The sequence below is a fragment of the Chiloscyllium punctatum genome, chromosome 11 (assembly GCF_047496795.1).
Source record: "Chiloscyllium punctatum isolate Juve2018m chromosome 11, sChiPun1.3, whole genome shotgun sequence".
NCBI classification, from domain to species: domain Eukaryota; kingdom Metazoa; phylum Chordata; class Chondrichthyes; order Orectolobiformes; family Hemiscylliidae; genus Chiloscyllium; species Chiloscyllium punctatum.
In genome coordinates this window covers 74,163,933-74,181,238 of record NC_092749.1, presented here as the reverse complement: position 1 = coordinate 74,181,238, position 17,306 = coordinate 74,163,933, and the positions used below count along the sequence as shown (strand labels likewise).

The following is a 17,306-nucleotide window of genomic DNA, read 5'->3' as shown; positions in this document are numbered from 1 at the left end:
CCTTTAACAAGGTTAGGTTTTTTCCAAAATGTCATAAAGACACAGACTCCGAAACATCTGGGGTTGATCTACTTGAGAATACTTTCAAGTTTAAAAAAAAACTTGTACAATGAAACAGGAGTGGCCAGTTCTCCCTACTCAGCTTTTCTCTGGTTTGGTTTTTAGAGTCTGGCTGTTCACTGAAAACAGGCAGTCAGTTAGTTTGAGGCTGCAGGTTGAAGAAACAACTACTAGGAAGAAAGTTTGCCACACTGAGTCTCTGTCATCTCTCTCTTTCTCTCCTATAATACCCGGTGTTTGATTTGACCCTTTTTTGCCAAGGGATTTTGGGGTTGTTGCAGGAATTTGGAACAGCATCATTAAGTTGGAATAATCAGTTAGGCTTTTGGATAGGTTAAGTTATTCAGTATTCTATTCTCTTTTGTTTGTGTTTCATTCGGTAATCTTGTAAATAAATTCTGTTTTGTTTACAACTAAGTGGTTTGATCAGTTGCACCTCTCCTGAAATATTCAGTTTACACCGGCTTAAAATGATTAGCAAAGTAAGGGTTCGGGCTACTTTCTTGAAATGATTTAAGGGGTTCTGGCCTGGCCCTTAACAGGTAGATGAAATGATGTGCAAAGTGAGGAAAATGAATATGATGTCATAGCCGTTATGGAAACATGGTTACAAGAAGATCCAACTGGGAACTTAATATTCAGGGATATTTGACCATTATGGAGAAAAAGGAGAGTTGAAGAATGTGTTGGGGTAGCAGTGTTAATAAGAAATGAAATGAGGACAGCTGTGACAGATGACTGAGGTTCGGATAACGTACACTCCATTTGGGCGGAGATAAAAAAGACAACAAGAGAACAAATACATCGGTAGGAGTAAAGTACAGAGCACAAACAGTAATTACTCTTTAGGAAAGGCTATAAATCAATAAATAATAGGAACATGTAAAAACAGTAGAGCAACAACTATGGGTGACTTTAAGCTTCATGTTGATTGGGTTAATCAAATTGGAAAGGATAGCTATGATCATGAATTCATAGAGTGCATAAGAAATAGTCTCCTAAAGTAATATGTCATGGAGCCAACCAGACGTTAGGCCACCTTCATTCTGGTGATGGGTAATGAAGCTGGTTTAGTAAATCATAAAATCCCAACAGTGTGGAAGCAGGCCATTTGCGTTCGCACCATCCCTCCAAACAGCATCCCATCCAGACCCACCCCTCCTACCCTATAAACCTGCATTTCCCATGGCTAACCCATCTAGCCTGCACATTCCTAAACACTATGGGCAATTTAGTAAGGCCAATCCACCTAACCTATACATCTTTGGACTTTGGGAGGAAACCCACGCAAACATAGGGAGAATGTGTAAACTCCACACAGACAGTCACCTGAGTGGAATTAGACCCAGGTCCTTGGCATTGTGAGGCTGCAGTGCTAACCACTGAGCCATCATGCCACTCTGAAATGACCTCTGAATAAAAGCTCCCCTAGGATGCAGTAATCATAACATGATTGAATTTAATATTCAGATTAAGTGAAAAACATGCCTCAGAAACAATTTGTTTAATTTAAATAAAGAGAATTACAATGAAATGAGGATACAGCTAATAAGGTGAATTGGGCAGTATATTACCAGGAATGACAGTAAGCAAACAGTGGCTAATATTTAAGGAGGTAGTTCATGACTTTCAGCAAAAATACATCTCAGTAAGGAGGAAAGATTCTACGTGAGGGATAGACCAACCAAGCTGACCAAGGAAGTTAAGGAGGTATTAAGTTGAAAGATAACATATCTAATGAAGCAAAATTCAATGATAGCCCCAAAGACGAGGATAAATTTAGAATCCAACAAAGGAAGGCTAAAAAGATAATAAACAGAGAGAAAATAAACTATGAGGACAAACTAGTGAGGAATATAAAAACTGAAAAGAAGAACTTTTTCAAATATATAAAAAGGAAGAGCAAGTTCAAAGTGAATGTTAGCCCCTTATAAAATGAATTTGGGGAGATGATTACAGGGAATGAGAAAATAGCAGAGGAGTTAAACAGATATTTTGCATCAGTCTTTATGGTAGAAGATACATCAAACATGCTATTAACACTAGAGAATATGGGGGAGGAACAATATACCCATCACCATCATGAAAGAAGTAGTCTTAGATAAAGTACTGAGGCTAAAGGCAGATAAGACCCCTGGCCTTGATGGCTTGCATTCTAAGAGGGAGCAAAAGAGACAATAATTGCATTGGTTGTAATTTTCCAAAATTACTTGGATTCTGGAGAAGTACCAAAGGATTGGAAAACTGTCAATGAGACACATTTATTCAAGATGGGAAGGAGGCAAAAAGTGGTTAAGTATAGACCAATTAGCTAACATCTATTGTTGGAAAACCATTTGAATCAATTATTAAGCAATTAATAATACATTTGGAAAATCATGATCTAATTGAGCAGTCAGCATAGCTTCATGAAAGGGAAATTGTGTCTGAGTAATTTATTAGAGTTCTTTGAGGAAGTCTCAAGCAGATAGAGGGGAACCTGTAGATGTATTGCATTTGGACTTCCAAAAGACATTTGACAAGTATCTCACAAAAGGCTAAGTCATAAAATAAAAGCTGAAGTAGTATATTGGCATGGATAGAGATATGGAAAATGGGCAGGAAACAGTAAGTGGGGCTCAGGGGTTCTTTTTCACATATGCGACCTATGACTAGTGGGGTTCCACAGGGACCAGCGCTGGGAACACAACAGCTTACGATATAGTAATGATTCGGAGGAAGGGAGCAGATATACTATAGCCAAATCTGTAGCTGACACAAAAATGCCAGGTGGAAAGACAACCAGATTATAAAATGATATTGATAGGATAAACAAGTGGGCAAAAAAGTTAAGAAATGGAGTGTGAGGTGGGAAAACGCAAAGTTGTGGAAATTTGAAAGAGAGAAAGAAAAAGTATAGCATATTAGTTAAATAGAAAAAAACTTCAGAAAGCTACAATACAAAGAGACTTTGAGAAACTGGTGCACAAAACACAGAAAGCTAGCACACAGATGCAACTGGTAATCATGAAGGTTAATGGAATGGTGGTCATTATTTCAAGGGGATTGAAGTATAAGAGTAGAGAAGTCTGACTGCAACTGTGCAAGTTGGTGGTAAGACCACATATAGAGTACTGTGAGCAGTTTGGGTACCCTTATTGAAGGAACACATTATTTCATTGGAGGCAGTTCAGAGAAATTTTACTAAGGTGATCCTTGATATTGTAGGGATTGTCTTACGAGCCAAGGCTAAATAGGTTGGAGCTCTACTCATAGGAATTTAGAAGAATGAGAGGTGATCACATTGAGACATTTAGGATTCTTAAGAGGCTTGACAAAATAAAAGTTGAGAGGATGTTTGTCCTTATGGGAGAGTCTAGAACTAGAGAGCATACTCTCAGATTAAAGGGTGCCAATTTAAGACTGAGATGAAGAGGAATTTATTCTGTCAGAGGGTTCTAGGTCTTTCGAACTCCTTGCTACAGACAGCTGTGGATTAGAGTCTCCTATTGATCAAGAATCTACCTATCTCAGTCTTAAGTATGCACAAGGAATCAAGGATTGTGGGGAAAGGGCAGAAAAATGGATGTGAGGATCAGATCAGCCATGATCCAAATAAGACCATAAGATATGGAAGCAGAATTAGGGCATTTGTCCAACTGAGTCTGCTCTACCAGTCAATCATGGCTGATATCTAGCTATCTCTGTCTTAAATAAGCTCAATGACTTTGCTTCCATAGCCATGTGAGGCAATGTATTCACCACCCTTTGGCTGAAGAAATTCCTCACCACCTCAGTTCCTAATCCTAATGTGCCTTCTGATCCTAGTCTGTCCTACTAGTGGAAACATCTTTTCCACATCCACTCTATCTAGGGCTCTTAGCTTTTTGTTAAATTCAATCAGATCGCCCCTTCATCCATCTAGAGTCCTCAACCACTCCTTTGACATTCATGGGATCATTCTTTTGAATGTGCTCCGGATCCCAAGGCCAGTATATCCTTCCTTAAATATGGGGCCAAAACTGCTCACATTTTTCAAATGCAGTCAGACCAGAGCCTTATACACCCTCAAAAGTACACCCTTGTTTTATTTTATTCCGGCCCTCTACCATTGCATTTGCCTTGCTAAACTAGGACACCTAAGCCCCTCTGAACTTCAGATTTCTGAAGCTTTTTCTATTCAGAAAATAGTCTATGTCTTTAATCTTTCTTACATTGTATTCCAGCACACACCTCTTTACCTACTCTCCCAGCTTGTCCAAGTCCTTCTGCAGCCTCCCTGCTTCCTCAACAATACCTATCCCTCATCCTATGTTTGTGTGTTCTGCAAACATAGCAACATTGCTCTTAGTTCCTTCATCCAGATTGTTAATGTATAATGTTGTGGTCCCAACACTGACCCCTGTGGGACTCCACTAGTCACCAGCTGCCATCCTGAAAAAGACCCCTTTATCTCCACTCTCTGCTTTCAGCCATTCAGTCAATTCTTTATCCATGCCAGTTCTTTGCTCCTAACACCATGGACTGGTCTTTTTTAGCAGCCTCCTGTGCGGCACTTTGTCAGAGGCCTTATGAAAATCCAAGTAGATCACATCCATTCACTCTTCTTTATCTAACTTGCTTGTTACCTCCTCATCTTATGAACAAGGTAACCCCAACCTGTCTGTCTATGTGCTTGTCCTTCAATAGGATGCGCGTCCTTGGATATTTAGTTCCCAGTCCTGAGGCACTTGCAGCATGTCTCTGCAAAGCCCACAACATCATACCTGCCAATTTCAATCTACTCAACAATCTCATTTACCTTATTTCAAATACTGTACACATTTACATACAACACTCTCAGTCCTGCATTGACCATACCCTTCTCATAGTTGCCCCTTATCTGTTATACCTGAAGTTGTACTCATCATTGTTTCCATATTTTCTTGCCTATTACTTGTTCTGGAAACTTTAATAACCTCTCTTGAATCTTGCCCCCACCGTTAACTAATCTAAAGCCCTGTGACCATCCTATTTAGCCTTTTCACCAGGTCCTGGTACCAGATTAGTGCAGGTTGAATCTACACCAATGGTTCAGTTCCCTCTTGTCCCAATATTGAAGCCAGTGCCCAACAAAATGGAACATCTCTTTCTCACACCACTCCTTTAGCCACATGTTTACTTCCCCAATCATCTTCCTTGTTTGCCAATTTGCCTATGGCTCAGATAGTAATTTAGAGATTACAACCTTTGAATTGTTTTTAGTTTTGTTCTTAACTCCTGATTTTCCCCAAACAGGACCTCTTGCCTATGTTGGTGCCAATATGGACCACAACAAATGAATCCTACTCTTCCCTCTCCAGGATCCTTTCAAGCTCACTTGAAATGTCCTTCACTTTGGGAGCAAGTAGGCAAGACACTATGTGGGACTCACAATCCTGGTAACAAAGGATGCTATCTATCTGCCTCTCTAATTATAGGACCCCCTACCACTATCACTTTTCTTTATGCTCACATAGTTCCTTGAAGGTGGAGTCACAGGTAGAAAAGGTAGTGAAGAAGGTGTGTGGTACACTTGCCTTTTTTGGTCATTGCATTCAAAAAGTGTGGCGCTGGAAAAGCACAGCAGATCAGGCAGCATCCAAGGAGCAGGAGAGTCGACATTTCAGGCATAAGCCCTTCATCGGGATTCAGCACCTGCAGTCGTCACTTTCTCCTTTATTAATCAATGCATTAAGTATAGGAATTGGGATGTCATGTTGTGGCTATATAGAGCATTGGTCAGGCCCCTTTTGGAATACTGCATTCAATTCTGGTCTCCTTACTATTGGAAGGATGTTGTTAAACTTGAGAAGGGTCTGAAAAGATTTACAAGGATGTTGCCAGGGCTGGAGGGTTTGAGCTACAGGGAGAGGCTGAATAGGACTGGGGCTATTTTCCCTGGACCGTCAGAGACCGAGGGGTGATCTTATAGTGGACTCGATGGACTGAATGGCCTTACTTCCACTCCTATGTCTTATGGTCTTATAGAGGTTTATAAAACCATGAGGGGCATGGACGAATAGTCAAGGTCTTTTCCCCAGGATTGGGGAGTCCAAAACTAGAAGGCATAGGTTTAAGGTGAGAGAGGAAAGATAAAAAAGGGGCATAAGAGGGAACGTCTTCACACAGAGAGTAATGCATGTAATGCAGTAATGCTGCCAGAAGAGGTGGTTGAGGCTGGTACAATAACAACATTTAAAAGGCATCTGGACGGTACATTAATTGGAAGGATTTAGAGGGTCAAATGCTGGCAAATGTCTCTAGATTAATTTATTAATCTATTTATTACTATTACATTATTATTTATTAGATTAAATTAATTTCTGGTCAGCATGGACAAGTTGGACCAAAACAGTCTGATTTTATGCTGTACAACACTGAGTCTATGAATAGACTTCTGAACCATCCTCCCTGCAGACTCTTTCCTCAACCAAACTTGGAGCAAGTACCGCATATCTGTTGGACAATGTCAAGAGCTGAGGCTCCTCCAATGCTAAGTTCAGGATCCTTCTACCTGCCTCACTGATTGTTACATCATCCTGCCTCTGACCAGTGGCTAAATTTGAAATATTTAAGATACAGGGTGTGACAGGGAACACCATATCAATGCAATTATCCCTCTCCTAAATGTGCTGCATTGTCTGAAGTTTATCTTCCAGTTCAATAACTCGGAACCAGAGTTCCTCGAGCTGCAGACATTTAGTGCAGATATGGTCAGAATGTCTTATAACAGGATCCACCAGCTCCCATATCATACAAGAACAACATATCACCTGTACTGCTACTTCTGATATAGTTCATTAGATCTTATTTATTGTTTAAAAACCTTATTCTCAGTTCCTAAACTGTTATACTCCTTTCAGAATCTACTAATAATTAAAGTGGTCCCTAATGTAGGTCTCTTACAACCAATCAGATCACAGCTTTTCTGTGATTCAACTTCACCACTGTCACTGCTTTTTCCTCACTCAGGAGTCTGGACACATTCTTTGATCTTTCCCACACTGCTTCAATGTGGCACTGAGTATGAGGACATCCTTCCCACACTGCTTTACTGTGGTACTGACTGCATGGATACTCTGTCCAGCCTGCTTCAAGGTGATGCTGATGGTGAAGACATCTTTTCCAGACTTTGAATGGCAGACCAGGCCCTACACCTGTTCCTACTTCCTATGGTCTTACAGTCTAAATACCTAGGCATTTTGTTGGTGCAAAAGCCATTTGTGTGTGAAAGCAGTTCCGGGCGTAAAGAAAATGTTGAGTTCTATACCTCCCTTTCTTTCTACCTCTCCCTCACCTTTGATGGTCTGCATTACCCTTAACGGGATTTGTATGTAAATTTCCCATTTGGAAAACAGGGGAATTACTGGTCAGGTTAATAGATAGAAAGTTCCATGGGTAATTTGATAATGGGAAAAAAAATATTAAAAACACATCTGGATATGAAAACAAAAAGAGCTAGGTTCTTAAAGTGGCCCATGTGGCACATTGGCAGTGTCCTTAGCTCTGGACCAGAAAGTGCAGGAACCATCTACTTCAGAGCATATGATAATATCTGTGAACAGGTTGATTAGAAAAGTTTTAAAAAGGAGCTAGATTCTGAACAACTGTTCAGTTATGTGTAAGAGCATTTCTGGATATAAAAGGGGAAAAAAAAAGCTGCGTTCTTTCCCTTTCAATTCCATCCCTCTCCCTGTTCCTGCTTAATCTTTGGTGTTATTGTATTGCCCTTAATGGGCTCTGAATATAAATTGGGGAATTGGAAACATGGATGATTTACTGGTGGTAGTTAATAGATGAAAATTATTGTGATTGAACTAGTCACTACAATCACTGCAATATTTGATATAATCATCGAGAAAAGATGATGGAGAGATAAGGATCAGAGAGAAATGCAGAACTGAGGGGACAGAGTGAGTGTGGGGAATTTCCACTAGAGGGAGTACAAGACACGGTGTTGGATGGAACTGATTGAATTCCCACACAGATACACGTGTATAAAAACATGTCTTGTTCCCTATCTGATCTTTCTTTACTTAAAAAAGGAGCGGCGCAGTGGCTGAGTGGTTAGCACTGCTGCCTCACAGTGCCAGGGACCCAGATTCAATTCCCACCTTGGGTGACTGTGTGGAGTTTGCACATTCTCCCCTTGTCTGCGTGGGTTTCCTCCGGGTGCTCCAGTTTCCTCCCACAATCCAGGTCAGGTGAATTGGCCATGTTAAATTGCCCATAGTGTTAGGTGCATTAGTCAGGGGTAAGTGTAGGGTAGGGAAATGGGTCTGGGTGGGTCGCTCTTTGGTAGGTCGGTATGGACTTGTTGGGCCAAAGGGCCTGTCTCCATACTGTAGGGAATCTAATCTAAAGAAAAAGGGCCATAGATGATTTGGTGGTAGTCAAAGCCCTTTGGTTGAATGTGATAGTACTTCCTGATGAAAAGAAAGACTATAGGATCTCTTGCGGGCATGCTCCTGGACCTGGCTAAAGTTGTCATCAACAGGTCTAGGCCGCAAGCAGTGGAAGGGGTCATATTTCCTGCCTGCCTCTCTTCCATGGCTATGATCCTACTAGGATATTCTTAGAGAGGGAGCACATGGTGTCCATGAATACTCTTGAAGCTTTCAGAGGGAGGTGGGCACCATGAGGGGTGGAGTGCCTTATTTCCCCCTCCAACTCTATTTTAATTTTGGCTCCTCCCTCTCTACCTACCTTTCCTCACTTTTATTGCTGTTGTGCTGCCCTTGTTGGGCAGTTCTCAAAGTTTTCATCCAATTAGAAACACAGGTGATTTGATGGTGGTGAGAACCATTAAGAAGCTGTCTTCTGCAGTGACTGTAACATGGTCAGTTAGCTGGATTGCATACAATATGAATTCCCTGACTTGAGTTGTTAATGTAGTCCAATCAGGGAACACTGACTGACAGATAAAAAAGAGGAGTGTAAAACACTCTGAAATTCTGGGTGCTGACTCTGATGAGATCATTTCCAGAGTCAAGAACTTTCCATGTGTAAATAAGTGGTGACTTGATGTTGGGATACTGGCCTCTGCGGAGTTATTTCAGGTTCTTCATGCGAGTTCCTCATTAATATAATGGTTAGTATCCCAGTCTGTCAATATAAATTGGTAATTTATCTAGAAACACAGTGGAACATCATGTCTCATTAACTCGACTGAGTTTTTTGAAGAAGTAATAAAGAGGGTTGATGAGGGCAGAGCAGTAGATGTGATCTATATGGACTTCAGTAAGGCGTTCGACAAGGTTCCTCATGGGAGACTGGTTAGCAAGGTTAGATCACATGGAATACAGGGAGAACTAGCCATTTGGATGCAAAACTGGCTCGAAGATAGAAGACAGAGGGTGGTGGTGGAGGGTTGCCTTTCAGACTGGAGGCCTGTGACTAGTGGTGTGCCACAAGGATCACTGCTGGGTCCACTGCTTTTTGTCATTAATGTAAATGATTTAGATTCGAACATAAGAAGTATAGTTAGTAAGTTTGCAGATAACATCAAAATTGGAAGTGTAGTGGACAGTGAACAAGGTTACTGCAGTGTATAATGGGATCTTGATCAGATGGGCCAAGAGCCGAGGAGTGGCAGATGGAGTTTAATTTAGATAAATCTGAGGTGCTGCATTTGGAAAGGCAAATCAGGGCATGACTTATACGTTTAAGGTAAGGTCCTGGGGAGTGTTGCTGAACAAAGAGACTTTGGAGTACAGGTTCACAGTTCTAAAGTGGAGTCGCAAGTGGATAGGATAGTCAAGAAGGTGTTTGGTCACAAAACACAAAGAAAGAACTTGCTTTTGCGAGACAAAGGCTGTTCGAATATGGGGATAGGTCAGAGAAGTATTTAGCGTACCTGACTAGGAAAAACTGTGCTCCCCAATCCATTACTGCAATCAATCAGAGACAGCGCTGGGATCCTTATATACAATGCTAAAAAGATTAAAGAGGCTTTTCGGAGTTTTTACTTTGAATTGTATCGGTCTGAAGGTTGCGAAAACAGGAGGGCTAAAATGGAGACCTTTTTTAAGAACCTGGACCTCCCAGGGGTAACCTTGGAACAGGCCTCTCTCCTTAAGGTCCCCATAATAGTTCAGGAAATACAGGAGGCAGCTAGGCAACTTCAGAGTGGGAAAGCACCTGGCCCTGAAAGCACTCCGGATGAGTTTTATCAGGAGTTTATAGGGATTCTGTCAGGGCCAATGTTGGAGATGTACAATCACTCCAAATGCATGAATGCCTACCACCATCTTTGAGAGAAGCTAATATTTCCTTAATTCTTAAGGGGAAGGTTCCTGCCTCATACAGCCCATCTCTCTATTAAATTCAGATTTCAAGACTCTTTCTAAGATCCTGGCACTGAGACTAGAAAGGGTGTTTCCCTATATTATTAAAGAGGACCAGACAGGCTTCATAAGGGGCCGTAGGTCCTCTAATAATATTAGAAGGCTGCTGAATGTTCCAGGTTTGTCAGCAACGATCAATTCAGGGCTTGATGATTTCCTTAGAAGCAGAGAAAGCATTTGACCAGGTGGAATGGCCATATCTTTTTTTATGTCTCAGAACAGTTTGGGTTAGGTGGAGCCTTTGCTAGGTGGGTGGAGGTTTTATATCACCACCCTCTGGCCTTGGTCATCACCAACGGGGTGAAGTCTGAGAAGTTTACAATTCAAAGTTTGGGAGAAGATTTGTAGCTCGGGTGGTCGTTGTTGTAGTTCTGTTCGCCGAGCTTAGAATTTGTGTTGCAAATGTTTCGTCCCCTGTCTAGGTGACATCCTCAGTGCTTGGGACCCTCCTGTGAAGCGCTTCTGTGATCTTTCCTCCGGCATTTATAGTGGCCTGTCTCTGCCGCTTCCAGTTGTTAGTTCCAGCTGTCCGCTGTAGTGGCTGGTATATTGGGTCCAGGTCAATGTGTTTGTGCAAGGACTGCACAAAACACTACATAGGACAAACAGGAAGACAGCTAACGATCCACATCCATGAACATCAACTAGCCACAAAACGACATGACCAGCTATCCTTAGTAGCCACACATGCAGATGACAAGCAACATGAATTCAACTGGGACAACACTACTATTATAGGGCAAGCCAAACAAAGAACAGCCAGGGAATTCCTAGAGGCATGGCACTCATCCACAGATTCAATCAATAAGCACATCGACCTTGACCCAATATACCGGCTACTGCAGCGGACAGCTGGAACTGACAACCGGAAGCGGCAGAGACAAGCCACTATAAATGCCAGAGGAAACATCACAGAAGCGCTTCACAGGAGGCTCCCAAGCACTGAGGATGTCACCTAGACAGGGGACGAAACGTCTGCAACACAAATTCCCAGCTCGGCGAACAGAACCACAACAAGTTTACGATTGGTAGGGGTAATAGGTAAGGCTGCCCCCTCTCACCGTTGTTGTTTATGTTGGTGATAGTGCTGCTGGCAGAGGCTATTCGTCAGAACGTCCACATAACTGCTCCGGAAGTGGGATCGAGGGCACACAAGATTACACTGTATGCGGATGATGTCCTTCTGTTTTTATCGAACCCAATAATCTCCATACCCTATTTGATACAATGTATCAATTCATTTGGGACTATTTCAGGATATAAGATTAACTTTGCAAAATTGGAGGCTATGCCTAACCTTAAGGATGTGCCAGAAGTTGAAGGTGGCCCTAAGTTCCCTTTTAAGTGGTCACGGGCAGGGTTCCGATACCGAGGCATTTTCATTACCCCCAAGTTTGATATGTTATTTTGGACTAACTTTGCTCACTTGCTCGACAATATTAGAGATCTCCAGAGATGGGAGGCTCTTCCAATTTCATGGCTGGGCCAAATATTTCTCATTAAGATGAATGTACTTCCTCGTTTGCTTTATCCCATGCGTATGCCCCCTATGATGTTTCCCAGGTCAACACTGCGGAAGCTTATGGGATGGTTTGGTTCCTTTGTCTGGCATTGTGGGTGGCCCCTCATCAAGCTTACTAAATTGCAGTTGCCTCAAGGAGGGGGAGGAGTTGATTTCCCAGACATCAGATGGTATCAATTGAGTTCCCTGCTGTCCTTTGTCTGCGATTGGGTAGGTAACGATCCAAACTCAATATGGCTGGATATTGAGGCCTCCCAAGCAAAGTGCCCTTTTATTAACCTGTTGTTCATGGATAAGATGAGGACAGTTATGGACCACTGCCGGAACCCCATTATCATTAGTACAGTCAAGGCTTGGAGGACTATGCGTCAGAGTGAGGGTTGTTTATCCAAGACTTCGCCACTTACATCTATAGTTGACATGCCAGGGTTCCGACCAGAGATGATGGACTCAGGGTTCAAACTATGGGCAGCAAGAGGACTTTCTAGTTTGGGAGACTTGTTTGAAGGGGAGGTTATGATGTCTTTTGAGCAACTGAGCTGCAAATATGGGTTACCCAGTGATCTTTTCCGTTTTTTTCAGGTTAGGGATTTTAGATTAGATTAGATTAGATTAGATTATTTACAGTGTGGAAACAGGCCCTTCGGCCCAACAAGTCCACACCGCACCCGCCGAAGCGCAACCCACCCATACCCCTACATTTACCCCTTACCTAACACTACGGGCAATTTAGCATGGCCAATTCACCTGACCAGCACATCTTTGGAGTGTGGGAGGAAACCGGAGCACCCGGAGGAAACCCACGCAGACACGGGGAGAACGTGCAAACTCCACACAGAGAGTCGCCTGAGGCGGGAAATGAACCCGGATCTCTGGCGCTGTGAGGCAGCAGTGCTAACCACTGTGCCACCGTGCCACAGCAGGGAAACAGGCCCTTCGGCCCACCAAGTCCGAATGATGTCCTTCTGTTTTTATCGAACCCAATAATCTCCATACCCTATTTGATACAATGTATCAATTCATTTGGGACTATTTCAGGATATAAGATTAACTTTGCAAAATTGGAGGCTATGCCTAACCTTAAGGATGTGCCAGAAGTTGAAGGTGGCCCTAAGTTCCCTTTTAAGTGGTCACGGGCAGGGTTCCGATACCGAGGCATTTTCCGAAAAGCAACCCACCCAGACCCATTCCCCTACATTTACCCATTCACCTAACATTGTGGGCAATTTAGCATGGCAAATTCACCTGACCTGCACATTTTTTGGACTGTGGGAGGAAACCGGACCACCCGGAGGAAACCCACACAGAAAACTCCAAACAGTTGCCTGAGATGGGAATTGAACCCGGGTCTCTAGCGCTGCGAGGCAGCAATGCTAACCACTGTGCCACCCACAAAATGATAACTGCTCTTTATCCAGTATGTTTTTCTTAGATTCCCTCCAGTGTGGAAACAGGCCCTTCAGCCCAACAAGTCCACACCGACTCTCCAAAGAGCAACCCACCCAGACCCATTCCCTTACATTTACCCCTGCACCTAACACTTCAGGCAATTTAGCATGGTCAATTCACCTAACCTGGATTCTATCCAGAAGAAGACTACACTTCTCACTAAGTCCTATAAGCCCAATACAGAGAGGTTGTTGCTTTGGGAGCAAGAGCTAGGAGTGGAGATTTCTTCTGAAACATGGGAGAATACTCGAAAGATCTCAATCTGTAATAGGACATGCATTACGCAGTTAAAAGTTCTGCACAGGGCTCATCTGGCACCAGACCGTCAGGCGAAGTTTAAAAAAGGGGCATCTTCAATGTGCCCCAAATGTAAAATAAGTGTAGGTACTCTTACCCATTGCTTCTGGACATGCCACAAGCTCTGTTTTTTGCTGCAGCGCTGTGGCAGGAGAGATAGGGAGGGTATTGAGGACTGAAGTCAAAGTAGATCTGATATCTCTCTCTTAGGTTTATCAAATTTACCATCTTTAGACTGGCATGGGAAGAAACTATTTAATATTCTTGCATACTGTACACGGAAGAATATTCTGATGAATTGGGTGTCTGAGAACCTGCCAGGCTTGCTGGGATGGTAGAAATTAATTATGGAGCACATTCCCTTGGATTTTTTTTACAAACATGGTGCACCACACAACAGACTATTTTTATAAAACATGATAGCCCTACTTGAGTTATTTGGAAATAGATTTGTCAGTTGTCTTAACTAGGGCGTTTGTTTAACCAGGATGGTTAGATTTGTCAAGCCCTGGGCCCTGGAGGGGGTCTCCTGAGTTAATACAGGTATATATACAATGCTCCTGTTCCTTTGTTTGGGAGCTTTGTGCCGAGCATAGCTGTTCTGTATTTTGTGGGGTTTTTTTGCTTTTCTTTCTTTTTTTTTGGTGTTGCTTTGCACAATGTTAGGGTTTGTTTTGTATTAGAGGGAAGGTTAATAGTTAGGAGGCAATAGTTGTACTGTAATTCGTGCTTTTTTTCTTTTTATTATACTGATATTTGTTATTGATTGTATTTTTCAATAATTTTATACGTTTGTAAAGTTAAAAAAAATTTGCTAATAAATATATTTACAAAACAAAAATAAGGTGTTTGGTATGCTTTCCTTTATTGGTCAGAGCATCAAGTATAAAAGTTGAGAGGTCATATTGCAGAGGTATGGGAATTGGTTCGGCCACTTTTGGAATATTTGCAATTCTGGTTTCCCTCCTTTAGGAAGGATGTTGTGAAACGTGAAAGGGTTCAGAAAAGATTTACAAGAATGTTGCAAGGGTTGGAGGGTTTGAACTATGGGGAGAGGCTGTTTTCCCTGGAACACCAGAGGCTGAGGGGTGACCTTATAGAGGTTTATAAGATCATAAGGGGCTTGGATAGGATAAATAGACAATATCTTTTTCTTGGGGTGGGGGAGCCCAGAACTAGAGGACATTGGCTTAAGGTCAGAGGGAAAAAATTTAGAAAGCACCTAAGGGGCAACTTTTTCAAGTAAAGTATGGTACCTGTATGGAATGAGCTGGCAGGGGAAGTGGTGGAGGCCGGTACAATTACAAATTTAAAAGGCATATGGATGGGTATATGAATAGGAAGGACTTAGAGGGATATGGGCCAAGTGCTGGCAAATGGGATTAGATTAGGTTAGAATATCTGGTCGGCATGGACAAGTTGGACCAAAGGTCTGTGTCCGTGCTGTACATCTTTGTGACTCTATGACACATTATTCGGTAGTGATTAAAAAGAAAAACATACAGAAGTACGATATAGCATCTTTGGATCAAAAAAAAGAGCTAGGTTCTTACTCCATGATTGGGGTGCACTATCACCCTTACCAACTATGTTTTGATTTAGTCCCTCCTTCTTTCTCTTCCTTGACTTTCATTATTGTTAAAATGTCCCCATGGCCAGTGCTTTCATTTGTTATTTGTTTAATTAGGTAATTAAGACCACAGTAGCAGAAATTAGGCCTTTCAGTCCATTTTTGATCATGACTGATAGGCTTTTCAATCCCAATGTCCTGTTTTTGCCCCATAAACTTTGGTCCCATTGGAAATCAAGAACTCTGTTTTAAATATATTCAATTATCTGGCCTCCACAGTCCTTTGTGGCAATGAATTCCAAAGATTCACCACTCTCTGACTAAAGAAGTTCCTCCTTGTCTCCGTGGTAAAGAGTCTTCCCTTTACTCTAAAGCTGTGCCCTCAGATCCTTGTCTCTCCTGCCAATGGAAACATCTTTCCAATGTCCAATCTGTCCAGGCGGTTCAGTATTCTATAGGTTTTAATCATACTCCCCCTCATCCTTCTAAACTTCATCGAGTATAGTACAGAATCCTTTCAATCCTGGGATCATCCTTGTGAACCACCTGTGGGCCCACTCCAAGTAGATAATTTGGTGGAAGGTATTAAAACTAAAAAAAAAGCTTGACTCTTCCTATTGAGCAGTTGGCTGTGATCAAGGGAAAGGATCAGATTGGAAAGGTGGAAACTGGTCTTTTTGTTCATCTGTATATTTACAACAAAATCATTATAAATCTCTGAAAGTCTTGCTACCCAATTCAATGAGAGAATATCTATCTGTTAATTTACTCAGACACAGCCTTCACTCCATTTCTGGTGTTTACTGCCAGGTTCCATAATTACCTGGCTCTACTTTGCTTCCATAACCTCTTCTTGTTTGTGAACCATAGTCGTAATAATAAGCTTCACTTGAAACTTTGGCTGATGTGGCTATCGAGTTGCCTGTCAGTCCGATTTGCCAAATGCATTTTAAGCTATGATTTCCACTTTGAAAATAAGCCTTAAAGTTTGGAACTCACTGCTTGTAAGGGTGGTCACCAAGCCAGACAAGGTTGTGGATCAACTGCTGGAAAATTGGATTAGAACAGTAAGTGCTTATTTTTGACCAATGTAGAATTGATGGCCTGAAGGGCCTTTTTCTGTGCTGTAGACGTGAATGATTCTTTGCCTGTATGGACATTTCTAGAAACATTTTAGAAATAAATTCATTCGTACCTCCTCCTTTTCATCTACATATCCAATGTAGAAATTTAACATCAGATCGACTATAGATATAACATCACTTAATACAATGTATGAGATCCAGATGCCTCCTGTGTAGATTGGTTCACTGAAGAAGCTGATTCCAAGTGGAATGATGATAAAATTTAGAAACATCATAACCATCATCATGATTAACCAATCGTGTCTGCAACAAAAAGATGCTGTATTGAAAATAAAGTTTTATTTGAATATTCAAATCCAAAGTTAATTTTCCAAATCAATTCACAGAGCAAAAGTTACAACTTCACTACTTGCACATAAATTGCCTTACAAATGTGTGAAATATTTGTAAGAATAACATTTAGAAAAAAATTGAAACATGCGCTTTAAATCTTATCACAGATAATTTTGGTAATTTTTGGCTACACATTTGGGAACTAGCAAACCTCTGAAGTGTCCTGCTTAGCTCAAGACATTATCTTGATAAATGAGTTGAAGCTCGCACCAGGAACTGCAAAGCACGCAAAAGAAAGTGATTGTCATTTTAGGAAATAATACAGGAATTAAGAAAATGTAAGTGTTTATTATGAGAGATTCTCAAATCAATGGGCAGGGTAGCTTCTTTGCAGACATGATCTAGATTCCTAACATCAATATTAGATCTGAGAGGGCAAAAGGTGAGGCATGAACAAAAGTTTTGAATTGAGGAATGCTTACATTTTCAGGAATGAGGCACTTAACTAAGGAGAAATGATAATAGATGAAAACATAGATGAAGAGTGTGAGGTATTCAAATAAGGATTTTATTTAGAATCTGTATTCACCTCCAGGGAATGTACTTGAGTACCGAACAAGCTTGGGTCAACAAAAAAACTAAGA

At 41.6% G+C, this 17,306-nt stretch overlaps 1 protein-coding gene across 1 annotated transcript in view; it reads right to left on the bottom strand.

Moving 5' to 3' along the window:
* Nucleotides 1–16,624, bottom strand: part of LOC140483106 (potassium/sodium hyperpolarization-activated cyclic nucleotide-gated channel 1-like) — a 54,059-nt gene extending 37,435 nt beyond the window's left edge. Inside the window, exon 1 of the mRNA XM_072581055.1 lies at nucleotides 16,440–16,624. Coding sequence (XP_072437156.1) covers nucleotides 16,440–16,616 — 177 coding nt within the window. The 5' untranslated portion in view covers nucleotides 16,617–16,624. The remainder of the gene's footprint in view (nucleotides 1–16,439) is intronic.
* Nucleotides 16,625–17,306: the final 682 nt, after the last annotated feature.